Source organism: Chrysemys picta, chromosome 9 (genome assembly GCF_011386835.1).
Source record: "Chrysemys picta bellii isolate R12L10 chromosome 9, ASM1138683v2, whole genome shotgun sequence".
NCBI lineage: Eukaryota > Metazoa > Chordata > Testudines > Emydidae > Chrysemys > Chrysemys picta.
Window position 1 is genome coordinate 93,252,882 of NC_088799.1, and position 14,874 is coordinate 93,267,755.

The following is a 14,874-nucleotide window of genomic DNA, read 5'->3' on the forward strand; positions in this document are numbered from 1 at the left end:
CGTCTGATACTTGTGTATGTTTGTACATAACCACTTTTATTACTAAATTCTTCTGGGTGGACCTTAACCAGATATTTCAATGTTTCTCATTCCTTTTTCCATCCACAATCCCAAAACTGTTTGGTTTTTTCCCCCCTCATGTCCATATCTAAGAAGAATGGTGTTTCAAAGACCAAAAAAATTACTAAATATGAGTTAGATAGTAATACACATAATAGGTAGTATGCAACACCCATAACATAATAGGTAAAACTATTTTGACACGTTTACTGTTTGTACTGAAGTAGTGCTGAGGGCCTAAACCCATTATAAACCATGCTACAAGTACAGGAAATGATAGTCTCTGCCCCAAACAGCTTCCAATTGAAGAGACAAACCACAACAGGTGTGTGGAACAAGCTGGAAGTGTTCGGGGTGGAGAAAGGGGGTGGAGGTATGATATATTGCATAGGTTACCTGAATATCTAATTCATAGGCTATCTGTAACAATTCTCACAACAGCCTAGCAGATGTCTGTTTTCTGTATGCACCACAGCAGCGGAATTTTAAGAAGGGAGTTAATGGAGAATGAAGTAGCTTTAAAGATTTTTGACAAGCTTGCCTACAGAAGGGGTGGCATGGGAGAAAGAGGCAATCAAAGCTGGTATTTCAAGAGCAAAAACAAAGGTTGATGGGATAACCTAAAAAGGGGTCGGTAAAGCTCTAACTCCAGTTGTAGATGATATGCAAATGTAGCAGCTATTTTTAAGAACTGGTATGTTAACTTGGCGATTTGCACCCTTCATCAATATGTTTTAAATTGATATTGCACACCTTGAAATACAGTGGCAGAAGTATTACAAAATTCCATGTGGTTGTTCAATGGTACATATAATTTTAAGAACTATTGTACCTTTTTTTAAATAATTGAAAGTAGTAAGATGATAAACACACATCCAGTCAGTGTACATGTCCATTAAGTAACTTTTGCAAGAATTACTAGATAATCTGCAAGCTCTAGAACAATGGTTCTCAAACATTTTTTTTCGCGGACCACTTGAAAATTGCTGAGCGTCTCTGCAGACTACTTAATCTTTCCAAATGTTTGTACTGTTCGCTACAAACTATTGTAAAGTGCTTTGGATAAAAATGCTATATATGAAAAAAATTATTCTACAAATAAAAGCACACAACTCATAGTTTAAGATCAGTAGTCTTACCTTTCTAATGCGATGGATGTGCCCTCTCCCCTACCGCTGCAGCCCCCGAGTTGGGGCTGGGAAGGGGGGGGGTGTCTCTCCTGGAGCTGGAGAAAGTCACCTCCTTCTCTCGCTGCCGCAGCCAGGCATATCCCAAATTCCTCCCACACCCCCCTCCCATCTATCCCCTATTTCCCCCCCCCCCCCAAGGCCACCACCTCACCTTACGTATGCATCTTCTCCAGGGTCCAGGCACCTAATTAGTGGAGCCATGCCTGTGCGGCTCCACTAATTACATGGGTGGCCCTTCATTATCTCGTGTGCAGCTGACCAGGCGCGCACCTTTAAAGGGAACTATCTGTGGACCTGAATGGAGCTCACAGACCACAGTTTGAGAACCACTGCTCTAGAAAGCACTAGTCATCAAGTTTGCTCAACTTGTGAATGAAGTTGAGTGGAATCAGATTCTGCACACTGATCCACTGTCTCCACTAACTGCGTCTCCACTGGTAATGAAGGATTGGAATGTGACAAGCACAGAGAGCGGGCAGCCTGACGTGAATCAGTATTACGTGGATATTGGTCATGAGAGGGAGTTGTGCAAGCTGAAACAAATACAGCAAAGGATAATGACAGCTCTGCTATCCAAGGGCTCGGTCCTCCTCCCTGTTATGTCAGTAGCTAAACTTCCACTGGCTACAATTCAACAGAAGCAAGATCTGGTCCAAACTGACTAATCAAACTACAGGAAGTCTAGTTGATAGTAATGTATTTTACAATTCCTATTTCTGCTCCTGTCTCTTGTACCTGGGTTTCTCCATATGAACATAGAGTGCTAAAGCCTATTTAACATTCTGCAGTTCTCTGAAGTGCAGTAGTTACATTTTTCTTTAATATTTCTTCTAGTAATATAAAAGGCAGAGTCTGGATCATAGGAGTACATAGGTGGGGTACATATTCTGCTATGCATTTCCCCGTTACTCAAACAGTACATGAAAATAAAGTTGAGTTGATTTTACTGAGATTGTAAACGCTCTGGGGTAGGGATGGTGTGCCTTATGTTTTGTAAAGTGCCTAGCATATGTAAGGCATAAGATTGGCAGGGGCGGGAGGAGAATGGACCAGTAGAAAGATTAAAGATCATATGCATGTGTACATGGTGGCTGGAAAATTTGTTCCATTGAGAAACCGCATGGGGTCAGACTACTGTAATACATATGCACACAAGAGGGCAGAGTTAAACTTGTGTAAGCTTATTTCTCCCCCCCCCCTCCACCCCCCCAATATTTCCTCCCTTTGCTTAACGGGCTAGTTTTAATATCGCATTGACACATTTTGCATGGGCTACAGTCCATTTGTAAATACTCCTCCTAGCTCTGCACGTTTCTTGTCAAATGCATGCACAATGTTTACATCGTTAAATATTTCCGTATGCCCAACAATCCGCAAATCACTAGCTTGTGTATTTTGAGAAACAATGGTCTCTTTCTGTTTTCTTTTGCTTTGCCTGGAGTCCAGAGGAGTTAAACAAAAATGAGAAAAGGTTTAGAAAGCCCAACCTCAGAGGAAAGCTTAATAAAAAAAAAAAACCTGAACTTGTTTAGTCTTGAGCAAAGAAGCCTGAGAGAAGGGGGGGCGGGGGGGATCAATAACAGTCTTCATGTTAAGATCCGTTATAAAGAGGATGGTGATAGTGTTCTCCATGTCCACTGAAAGTTGGACAAGAAATAATTTTCATAAATTGTAGCAATGGTGATTTAGTTAATATATTTGGGGGGGGGGGACTTTCTAAGAATACTAACTGCCTTCCAAGGGAGGCAGTGGAATTTCCATCACTGGAGAGTTTTATGACAGGTTAGACAAACACCTGTCAGGGATGGTCTAAGTATACTTGGTCCTCACACCGTGCGGGGGGGTGACTAGAGGATCTGTTGGGGGGGGGGGCCTATCCAGCCCTTCATTCCTGTGATTCTAACACCACCAGCATCACAGTCCATGTATTTGTATTAATCATAAGGCTTTGCATTATTTCCTTTCTAGTTGGTCCTTAACTGACCTTACCTGTGACATTATGAAGGTGTGCAACTGTGATTTACACACCCTTATAAGTTTTGAACTGCCCACTTTGTATTTACATAAATATTCTTTAGCATTATGGAGGTATGTAATTTACAAGCAGTGATAGGAGTGGCCCTCTAGGCAAGCTAGAAATAGGAACTTCCCTGGGGCTAGGGTTGGTCCTTTGTTTATTAATAAAAATGGTTAACAATGTTTCTGAGGCTTGGTCCTCTGCTGCCAGAGAACAATAACTAACATATAATCCTAAAAAGCTGTGGGCTTCTGACTTATTTTGCAGCTCATTGTACATCGTGCATGCTCCATTAAAATCTTTGCAAATACAGAGTACGGGGAATACTGTGGTACTTGCAAATGGTAATGGCATAGACTTTAATGACTACCATATAAGCATTGAGGTTACCACTGGGAAATCTGGATATCTCAATTTTTAATCTGCTCACCAAGAGAAACCAGAGCAGATTAGGTCCACTCATGCTCCTGTGGTTCCCCTCCCTGAAGAAATTCTGCTCAAGAGGCTTCAGTCAGAGACATGTTTGAGTTCTTTTCAAGAAATCATGCTGGAAAGATTTCTACTCAGTAAGATGATGTGGCAAAATAGGGCAATGATGTGAACTGTCCTGTGTGTGCTATTACCTTTCATAACCCAAGACTTTTCAGCAGTGAGATTTTGAGCACTGTATTGTTCCTAAAAGTCTGAAAGGATTTATTTATCATCTAAGGCAGAGGTTCTGAAACTGTGGTCCATGGACCACCAGTGGTCTGCAAGGTCTAAGGTGAGCGCCTGGGCAGCTGCACGAGAGACATTGAAGGGCCACCCAGCTAATTAGTGGAGCCGTTCAGGCGTGGCTCCACTTATTAGGTGCCTGGACAAGACACTCATGTGAGGTGGTGGCCATGGGGGGAAAAAGGGGTAGGTGGGAGGGGGGAATTTGGGATATGCAGGGCTGCAGTAGCCAGAGAAAGAGGCAACTTTCCCCAGCTCCAGGACTGCAGCTCCCAGGAAGAGACGACCCTCCTTCCCAGCCTCAGCTGTGTGGCTGCTGTGGTGGGGAGAGGGAGAGACCCCCCTCCTTCCCAGCCCCAGCTCGGGGGCTTCTTCGGTGGGGGAGAGGGTGCACATCCGTCAAATTAGAAAGGTAAGACTACTGATATTAAAATATGAGTTGTATGCTTTTATTTGTAGAACAAAAAACCTCTAATTATTAAAAAACCTCACTTCTTCAGATACTATCCTCTAGTGCATCCTGGCTGCTTATATAGTCCCAGCTCCTGGGGGGTGGAGTGATGTTTACTTTCATCCAATTAGCCCCTCAGCTGTATCTCTACTTAGTTAATTAGCCACCTCTGCCAACTGACTGTCATTCAATCAGGTCCAAATTAATGTATACTGTTGGGAATTTTAAAAACCAGGTGCACCAAGTCAGCTCCTGACTCAACACACTCCAGGAAATGGTCCATAATGTCCTTGAGGGCCTAATCATGCTCCATGAGATCCACAAATGCTTCAGACAGGTGACTGCTTTTCAGTGCCTCGTGCCTAAAGTTACCTTCATGTGAAGCCATGCAGCTGGTCAGGGCAGGCCCACAGTTGGTGGCACTGGCTAGGGCATGGGTCTGGCTATAGCAGTTGGAGGATGGATGGATGGATAGATTCAGCACATCTAGGTGTCCTCTCTCATCGCAGAGTTCCTATGAAAAGTGACCTACAACTTTCACCTGCTCTCCCCTGGTAGAAACCCCCAGGGAAAAGCAAACATGGCCTGGCCTAACCTCCCCCAGGACTGAATCACTCCTAGGCTGTGTCCACACTGGAAACAGGGGTAGGATAACTTACTTTATATCGGTGTACATTTACATCCTACTGCTAATGTGTGTATAAAACTACAACTGCAATATCTTCATTAGCATTTTACATTGTTAGTAATCCTGTATTGGCTAACCCATGACAAACACACCTTTTTTTCCCTAGTGGTGACAGGCTTCCAAAGTGAAGCTACATCCTACAGGTCAATTAGCACCCCATTCCTAGGCACACCGGGGTAAATTGAGTCTGTTTTAGGGTTAAACCCAGTTGAAGCTTTGGGAATGGATTTCTCTTAAAGCATGTTTGCCCTGGAGTTTCTTACTGTGATGTAGCTACGCTGCTATAGATGCCCTAGTGCAGTCCCCTATTGTAGACATGATGCACTAGTTTAAAAATACTTTACACCAGCACAGCTTAGCCCAGTTCAAGCCCTTGATAAGATTTAAACCTGATTTCTTCCCAAATTCTGCATCTACACTGATCCCCTGAGCTTCAGTCACCTGTGCTTGGACAAGCAGCTAGAGCTGGGCAAACACTGCCAAACATTTTCTGTCAATGTTTGGCTGAAGTTTGCTTTGACTGTGTTTGTGCTCACATATGCTCTAGGGACTGAGTTTACTGGCAGGAGTGTTCTTGGAAAGGACGACATTTAATAAGTCACAAATTGGAGTATATGTGCCAAAACTGATTTCTGAATATGTAATAATGAATATTCACACTGAAAATTGGATTAGAAGAGTTACACTCATCAGATCAGAGAATGAAATCACATGCAGTATCATGTGACCTATACCACCAATCAGGACTGCTCACTAACAAACCACAACCCAAGATTTCTTTGGTGAATAATTCTGAATGAACAATATGTGAGGGAAACTCAGTTGTTCACAGACAATTCACAGAGACAAAATTTGTCAGATTATTTATTGTCACAAGCATGCGGGAAGCTCCTTCTTTTGTACCTATCATATATTAATCCTAAACAAAGAGACTGCTCATGCATAGAACACACAACTGATGATGCATTACTGTTCCACCAACAAATTTCAGTGACTGGAACGCCAATTCCATTTAAAACAAAACAAACAAATCTAAAACACCCAAGACAGTGTGATCTAGTGATTAGAGCAAGAAGTCAAGAGTCCAGTCCCACCTGTGATACAGTTTTTTGTATGTGGAAAATCACTTATTCATTCTGTGCCTCGGTTTACCTGTCTGTAAGATGGGGAAAGTAGTATCTACCTACTAACAGAGATGTTATGAGGCTTAATTCAATAATCTTACAGCTGGTCGAAAATATGTCACCATTTTTGTGACAGTTTTGTCCCGTCTTTAGCTGACATTTGAAATTTAATTAACCAAAATTTCTAAATTAATTTTTACCAGCTCTATAGCTACTCAAAAAACAGGATGACATTTTCACAAAAATTCCTTTTTTTAATTGAAATGTTCATATATGGACTGACCTTTTCATTGGAATTCAAAATTTAAACCAAAAAAAAGTATCAATTAAAAAAAAAATGTGACCAGCCCTATTTAAAGTTTATAAAACACTTCGAGTGAAACCATGGCCCTGTTAAAGTCAAGAGAAGTTTTGCCATTGACTTTGATAAGGCCCAGAATTCACTATTTGAGATCCTCAGGAGGAAGGTGTTAAATAAGTGTAAAGAACTGTTATTACTATTATATAAACACATACATACACCCCTTTTGTTTGGTGTTTTTTCCTTTTTTTTATTTTTATTTTTCTAACTACTGTCCCTCCTACCCCTTCTTCCTATCTGATCTATTGTCTTAGGTAGATCTGATATACTGACCTGCAGGTACAGCAATTTCTATTATCTATAAGGTCATCTTGATAGTGGTATGTATAAATCAGGCAGTGATATGATCATGTAAGCACATTACAAGTGTTACCATTCACATATGTAGTTTTCATTGCTGACACTCCCAGCTTTCTGTATATATTCAGAAAAAAAAGTAATAAAATTTGAATGACAGATTATGTGAATTATAAAGGGTTATTTCTGGGTCCCTTTGGCTATTAAATTTGAATGTTCAACCCTTCTCCAAAGAAACCTTTCTGCATGAGTTGGCCCACTTTTTAAATTAAGTGTAAACTACATTAAAGAGAGGTCCAACCCCCCCCCCAACCCTAAAAATCTATTGTTGCTGATATTGGTGTGCAATCTGTTATGATGCAGCCAGCCTCCTTCATAAAAGAAGGGAGGGGAGAGATTTTTCACTCCCATGTCCCCCAAATAGTGACCCATATTAGTGTCTTTTTTAAAATACACTATGCTGCAGTTTTAATGCACCTGGTGTGGGTAAGAATGCAAGGCTTTCACGTGGTTGATGTTAAACATGCAAGGAGCAGCATGGCCTAGTGGCTAGAGCACTGAACTGGGACTCAGGAAACATGGATTCTATTCGTGGTATGCTAATAGCCTGCTGGGTGACGGTGGGAGACTCACTTCCCTTCTCTGTGCCCCAGTTTCCCCATTTATACACTGGGGATACTGATACTGACCTCCTTTGTAAACTGCTATAAAATCATAGAAGATTAGGGTTGGAAGAGACCTCAGAAGGTCGTCTAGTCCAACCCCCTGCTCAAAGCCAGACCAACCCCAACTAAATCATCCCAGCCAGGGCTTTGTCAATCCAGGCCTTAAAAACCTCTAAGGATGGAGATTCCACCACTTCCCTAGGTAACCCATTCCAGTGCTTCACCACCCTCCTAGTGAAATAGTTTTTCCCAATATCTAACCCCACTGCAACTTGAGACCATTGCTTCTTGTTCTGTCATCTGCCACCACTGAGAACTGCCTAGTTCCATCCTCTTTGGAACCCCCATTTCAGGTAGTTGAAGGCTGCTATCAAATCCCCTCTCACTCTTCTCTTCTGCAGCCTAAATAACCCCAGTTCCCTCAGCCTCTCCTCATAAGTCATGTGCCTTAGCCCCCTAATCATTTTCGTTGTCTTCCACTGGACTTTCTCCAATTTGTCCACACCCTTTCTGTAGTGGGGGGCCCAAAACTGGAAGCAATACTCCAGATGTGGCCTCACCAGTGCTCAATAGAGGGGAATAATCACTTCGCTCGATCTGCTGGCAATGCTCCTACTAATGCAGCCCAATATGCTGTTACCCTTCTTGGCAACAAGGGCACACTGTTGACTCTTATCCACTGTAATCCCCAGGTCCTTTTCTGCAGAACTGCCACTTAGCCAGTCGGTCCCCAGCCTGTAGCAGTGCATGGGATTCCTCCGTCCTAAGTGCAGGACTTTGCACTTGTCCTTGTTGAACCTCATCAGATTTCTTATGGCCCAATCCTCCAATTTGTCTAGGTCACTTGGGACCCTATTGCTACCCTCCAGCGTATCTACCTCTCCCCTCAGCTTAGTGTCATCCGCAAACTTGCTGAGGGTGCAATCCATCCCATCATCCAGATCATTAATGAAGATGTTGAACAAAACCAGCCCCAGGACTGACCCGTGGGGCACTCTGCTTGATACCGGCTGCCCAATAGACATTGAGCTGTTGATCACTACCCATTGAGTCCAACAATCTAGCCAGCTTTCTATCCACCTTATAGACCATTCATCCAATCCATACTTTAACTTGCTGGCAAGTTCTATGTCGCCCTCCCTGTTCTATGAAAATCTATGAATGAAAAGTGCTATCTATGAGCCAGATATTATTGTTCACCCTCAACTGCCCTTCCTTCACCTCTATCGTTTTCTGTCTTTTGTTTGATTGTCACAGTTCTTTGGGGACATGGATTTGCTCTTCCTATGTGTCTGCACAGTGTCTGGGACATTGCATCCTGTAAATAACATTGCAGAGGGAATACATGGTTCATGCCAGGACACAGATTGCATGCACAATCCTTGTCTGTGGCTGAAAGGTAGGGCTACCATATGTCCGGATTTCCCCGGACATGTCCGACTTTTCGATCTATAAATAGCCGTCCGGGGGGGATTTCTAAAAATGTAAAAATGTCCGGGATTTCCCCCCGGTCGGCTATTTATAGATCGAAAAGCGGCGCTGCTTGGCAGCCAAAGCCCCTTCTCGGTTCCCCCTATCCCCTGTAGCCTTAGCATGCCCCCGGCCCTGCAGCTGTCTTCCCCCTCCTCCTGTCCCCTGAACGCTCCGCCCCCTGCTCCTCCCCCTCCCCTGCTTACCAAGAATCAGATCTTCGCAGGAAGTCTGAAAAGAAGCAGGGGCAGGTGGGCAGCAGCAGGTAAGCTGGGGTGGGGGGGACGTGAGGAGGAGGGCTCCGAGGAGGCGCAGCGCGGCCCAGTCCGGCCCCGGCCAGCCCCAGAGGCTCCGGCCCGGCCCGGCCCCAGAGGCTCCGGGCTGGCCCAGCCCCAGCGGCTCCGGTTCCGGCCGAGCGCGCCGGCCCCGACCCCAGTGGCTCTGGCCCAGCTCGGGCCCCAGGGCAGCCGGCCCGGCCCTGGCCGAGCACCTCCGGCTGAGCGGCGCCGGCCGAGCACCCCCGGCCCCAGCAGCTCCAGCCCAGCCCGGCTCGGGCCCCAGGGCGGCCGGCTCGGGCCCGGCCGAACACCTCCGGCCTGGCCTCAAACCCCGCGACTCCGTCCGGAGCGCAGCCCGATTCCTGGGCTCTTGTTAAAGCCGGCCCTGGTCGGGGGATAGGGAGTGGGGGGTTAGATGGGTCAGGAGTTCTGGGGGTCCTGTCAGTGGGCAGGGAGCAGTTGAATAGGGCATGGGAGTCCCCGGGGTCTGTCTGGGGGCGGGGGTGTGAATATGGGGTGTGGGTGTGGATAAGGGTCGGGGCAGTCAGGGGACAGGTAGGGTCCTAGGGGGGCAGTTAGTGGCAGGGGTCCCAGGAGGCGGCAGTCAGGGGACAAGGAGCAGGGGGGAGTTGGGGGTTCTGAGGGGGGCAGTCAGGGGGTGGGAGGGAGTGATTGGGGGCGGGGCAGGGCAGGGGCGGGGCTAGAGCGGGGCTCCTTCCCCCCCCCCCCCCCCCCCGTGTCCTCTTTTTTGACTGTGCAAATATGGTAACCCTACTGAAAGGGGCAGGCAGTGTGCACGTTTTGGCAGGAGGTGTGTGTGTGTGTGTGTGTGTGTGTGCGCGCTGACAGGAGCAGTGTGTGTGGGTTGGGGAGCTGGCAGGACTGCTTGTGTGGGAGGGCAGGGACAGGCTGTGTCTGTGTGTTGGGGGGCTGGAAGGATGTGGGGCTGGCAGGGACAGGCTGTGTGTGTGTTGTGGGGGCTGGCAGGACAGGGTGTGTGGGGCTGGCAGGGACAGGCCATGTGTGTGTTTGGGGTGGTAGGGACAGGCTGTGAGTGTGTTACACCCACATCTCCATGGTACGCCCACAACTTGAATACTGTGTGCAGATGTGATTGCCTCATCTCAAAAAAGAGCTATTGGAATTGGAAAAGGTCCAGAAAAGGGCAGCAACAATGATTAGGGGTATGGAATGGCTTCTGTATGAGGAGAGATTAATAAGACTGGGACTTTTCAGCTTGGAAAAGAGACGGCTAAGGGGAGATATGATTGAGGTCTATAAATCATGACTGATGTAGAGAAAGTAGATAAGGAAGTGTTGTTTACTACTTCTCATAACACAAGAACTTGGGGTCGCCAAATGAAATTAATAGGCAGCAGGTTTAAAACAAATAAAAGGAAGTATTTCTTCACACAATGCACAGTCAACCTGTGGAACTCCTTGCCAGAGGATGTTGTGAAGGCCAAGACCATAACAGAGTTCAAAAAAGAACTAGATAAATTAATGGAGGATAGGTCCATCAATGGCTATTAGCCAGGATGGGCAGGAATGGTGTCCCTTAACCTCTGTTTGCCAGAAGCTGGGAATGGAAGACAGGGGATGGATCACTTGATGATTACCTGTTCTGTTCATTCCCTCTGGGGCACCTGGCATTGGCCACTGTTGGAAGACAGGATACTGGGAGAGATGGACCCTTGGTCTGATCCAGTAGAGCCATTCTTATGTTCTTGTGTGTGTGTGTGTGCGTGTTGTGTGTGTGTGTGTTGGGGTGCTGGCAGGGACAGGCTGTGTGGGTGTGTCAGGACAGGCTGTAGGTGTGTGCACTGCCCGAAAGACACACCTCTCCCAGGCCCTGGTACCAAATGGCCGAGGTCGGTGCCAGCCCGTTTGCAGACGGCTGTGGGGAGGCCCACCTACCTGTCACAGGACAGGGTGTGTGGGGCTGGCAGGGACAGGCTGTGTGTGTTGGGGGGCTGGCAGAGACAGGCTGTGAGTGTGTTGGGGGGCTGGCAGGGACAGGCTGTGTGTGTGACAGTGTTGCGGGGGTGTCGGACAGGGTGTGTGTTAGGGGGCTGGCAGTGGCAAGCTGTGGGGGTAGGTTGGGGGGCTGACAGGGGCAGGCTATGGGTGTGTTGGGGCGCTGGCAGGGACAGCAGTGTATGTGTAACAGTGTTGGGGGTGTGTCAGGAACATGGTGTATGGGTTGGGTGTGTCAGGGACAGGGTGTATGGGTTGGGGGCTGGCAGAGACAGGGTGTGTGTGTTGGGGGTGTCAAGGACAGGCGGTGTGTGTGTGTGTGTGTGTATTGGGTGTGTGTCAGGGACAGGCTGTGTGTGTGTCGGGGGGTGTCAGGAACAGGGTGTGTGTGGGGGGGTCGGGGGTGCGTTGCCCGAAGCCCACACCTCTCCCAGGGCCTGGTACCAACTGGCCGAGGTCGGTGCCAGCCCGTTTGCAGACAGCCGTGGGGAGCCCCACCGCCCTGCCACACACCGCGCGCGGCGGGGGCGGAGCCGAGCCCCCGGTGGGCGGGGCTACGCGGTCACTCGGCCACCACTAGGCAAACGCGGGGGACGACCCAGGCCCCGCCCCGCCCCAGAGCGGCGCTCAGCTACCGCCCACCCGCCTCCCTCACGGCGGCGCGCCGGCCGCTGGGGCTGGTAGTGCAGGGCGGCGCCTGGACCGCGGCCACCGGCCGCCAGCGAACTACATCTCCCGGCGGGCCTGGCGGCGGCGGGCGGCGCCCCCCGCTCGGTGGAGCTTGGCAGGCCGGCTGTGTACGTGGGAGCGGAGCGGGGCATGCGGCGGGCGCCGAGATGTGGCTGAAGCCCGAGGAGGTGCTGCTGAAGAGCGCCCTCAAGCTGTGGGTGCTGGAGCGCTCCAACCGCTACTTCGTGCTGCAGCGGCGGCGAGGCTACGGGGAGGACGGCGGGGGGCTGGCAGGTGAGCGCCCCGCCCCCGGGGGGCGCAGTGCCGGGCCGGGAGGCCCCTGCTGCCGGGGAAGCGGCGCGGTGGCAGCCCTGGCGGGGAGCCCTGGCCCGGGGGGCTCGTGGCAGGCGGTGGGGCGGGGTGGGTTGGGGGTTTGGTTCGCCCCGCCGCGGGTGGGCTGCTCGGGGGGCTGCCCGGGACCCAGCGGGGCAGAGCCGGGCACGCCCAGGGGAAGGGGGCTGACTAGCCTGCCCCAGGCGGCGCGCTGGGGTGTGATGTCTGGGTCCCTTCCCCTGCCCGGGGGTAGCGGGCCGGGGCTGGCATCTGCAGAGGCGATGGGGGCTGGCAGCGACGACGGGTAACCCTTGACAGTGGGGGCGGGGCACAATTTAAAGCAGCAGTTTTCAAACTTTTGGAGCTGAGCCCCCCACCTTTGCGTTACAATTTTTGGTTGCGTGCCCCCCTCCCCCCTCTACAAAAAGAGGTGAGGGGCTGCTCTGGAGTCCTGCCGTGCGGGGCCGAAGTCCAAGCCAGCGGCCATCGCTGCTTCCCCACACCTCCAGTATTCCTCTGCACTCCCCCACCCAAGGGGGCCGTGCCTCCCAGTTTGAAAACCTCTGATTTAAAGATTCTGGTGCAGCGGGGTTCAGGGCAGGGCATATAAACCCTGGCAGACATTGGGGGGGCACATGACCCCCCCCGTCTCCCCCCTCCCATATGTCACTTCTGGACTGGCTGAGGGGGATAACAGGTCTTTGTTCTCTTAACTTAACAAGCTTCACTTTATAAAAATTTTAGGCTGTAAAATCTAATCTCTATTCATTATTATCTGTTTGTCCAACTGGGGCTCCTGGGTGCTACAGTCATGGAGCAGGTGCCCGTTGCGCTAGGTGCTGTGCAAACAGAATTCCCTCCTTACTAAATTGTGGCCCCTCTTTGCTTTCCCTTCCCAGGAGAAATGCCTTGGATGTCTAGGAGGGTTTAGTTCTTGGATGCTCTGGACGAGTCACTCCTTTCTGGGTTATCCGAGGCAGTCTCCAGCTGTGGCATTGTGAATGACAGAGAGATTTTTAGAAGTGTGCACGTGAGGGTTTAATCATCTCATTGAAACCCAGTGCAGAATCCTCCATCCTGGTGGGGAAAGATGCACTATCCGGCCTGTGAGACAATGAATCCTGACTCCAGAATGAACGTTGGTGGGTCTGGATATGCCATCCTTGTGTTGGAGACGTGGATAGGACTGGGCACACAGGTCATTTGCAGGGAAGAAAGGATGTATGAAAGGAATCATTAGTAGCCCAATAAACCTCCAAAAAGGCTGCAACAAATTTCTAAGAAATACAGAGCAAAACAGGTTTGGGTTTAGGAATCAAGGGTGATTTTAGTCATAAACACCACTGTAAAAGTGTCAGGTTGTTTAATTATGAACTCAACTCTTCCGGGAAGGACTGGTTTGAGCAGCAGCTGCTGCTTTTGCTGGGCAGTTAAGTGCTTTTCCAGGGAAGGTAAATCATGTATGTGCATTGGCTTCTCTCTCATCCTAGATTTAAATCTGGCATCTTTGGAGACCAAAATAAGCCCTACCCATTGTCACTCACTTGGTCTGAAGATTATCTTTCTGTATGCTGCTATTTATTTAAAAATTGTGATTGCAGCAAAATGTAGAGCTGACTCCAGAATTAAAAGTTCACTGTTTTAAAGATGAATTTTCTCCACTGAATAATGTATATTTATTTATAGTTGTCCGAGTGTGTGTTCTGAGCCCTTGTCTTTTCTGAAGGTGACATCTCTGTGACTAGTTCCATGTCCTTGATGATATTCATCAGTATGGAAGGACACGTGTACAAATATATTCCTACTGTCCTCCCCCTATTCCTTGTGGCGTTACACAGTTGATGCCTGTCTCTTTCACCATTAGTATCATGGCAATGTCATTGTTGAATGGCCAGAGGATAAAATTGCAGAATATTCTTGAAATAAAATTTTATATAATGAGGGTTAGGAAGAGATGGTCTATGAAATACATGTTTGCAGTTATATATGCTTTCATAGCTATAAAATATATACTTTCAAGGTGTTAATTAACATAACTGGCTATATTTGTCTAGTTTTTAGCTCTTTATATTGCTGGGTGCCATACACTTAAAAGCTATACTTTATCAAACACAGTGAACATCTCCCTGGGTCAGAGTACAGTCTTGCTCCACTTAAAAAGCAACAGAGGGTCCTGTGGCACCTTTAAGACTAACAGAAGTATTGGGAGCATAAGCTTTCGTGGGTAAGAACCTCACTTCTTCAGATGCAAGTAATGGAAATCTCCAGAGAGGCAGGTGGAGGCCACACCTTTTAAGCAGGACCCCAGTCCTACAATCAGATTTGTGTATGTGACCCCTGTGGGTCTGATTACAGGATCAGGGCACAAGTTTATAATCAGTTGGTGACATGGTTCGCTCTACATCATGGTTTGTTTCAATATGCAGCATGGTTAATACTTGCTTAGTAACTGTGGTAGGTGAGAAGCCAAAGGCCTGTGCAGGTATTTGATTGTCTTTATGTAATCAGTCCAGTGCACACTCTTTTCCTTTCCCCTTTTCCTTACCTTTTTTTCTTAGATGAGACCCCTTCCTCCCCCTA

The 14,874-nt window shown here is 48.2% G+C and overlaps 1 protein-coding gene across 4 annotated transcripts in view; it reads left to right on the forward strand.

The window, feature by feature from the left end:
- The first annotated feature begins 4,964 nt into the window (after nt 1–4,964).
- TBC1D8B (TBC1 domain family member 8B) overlaps nt 4,965–14,874 on the forward strand; it is a 71,921-nt gene continuing 62,011 nt past the window's right edge. Inside the window, exon 1 of one of the 4 annotated variants that reach the window (XM_065556693.1) lies at nt 4,965–5,077. Coding sequence is in view for 3 of the 4 variants with exons in the window: in XM_065556694.1 (XP_065412766.1) it covers nt 12,129–12,255 (127 nt within the window). In the remaining variant the exon portion in view is untranslated. Of the gene's footprint in view, nt 5,078–11,935; nt 12,256–13,249; nt 13,437–14,874 lie in introns of those variants that run through there. The other 3 variants (XM_065556694.1, XM_065556691.1, XM_065556692.1) reach the window with 3 other exon arrangements.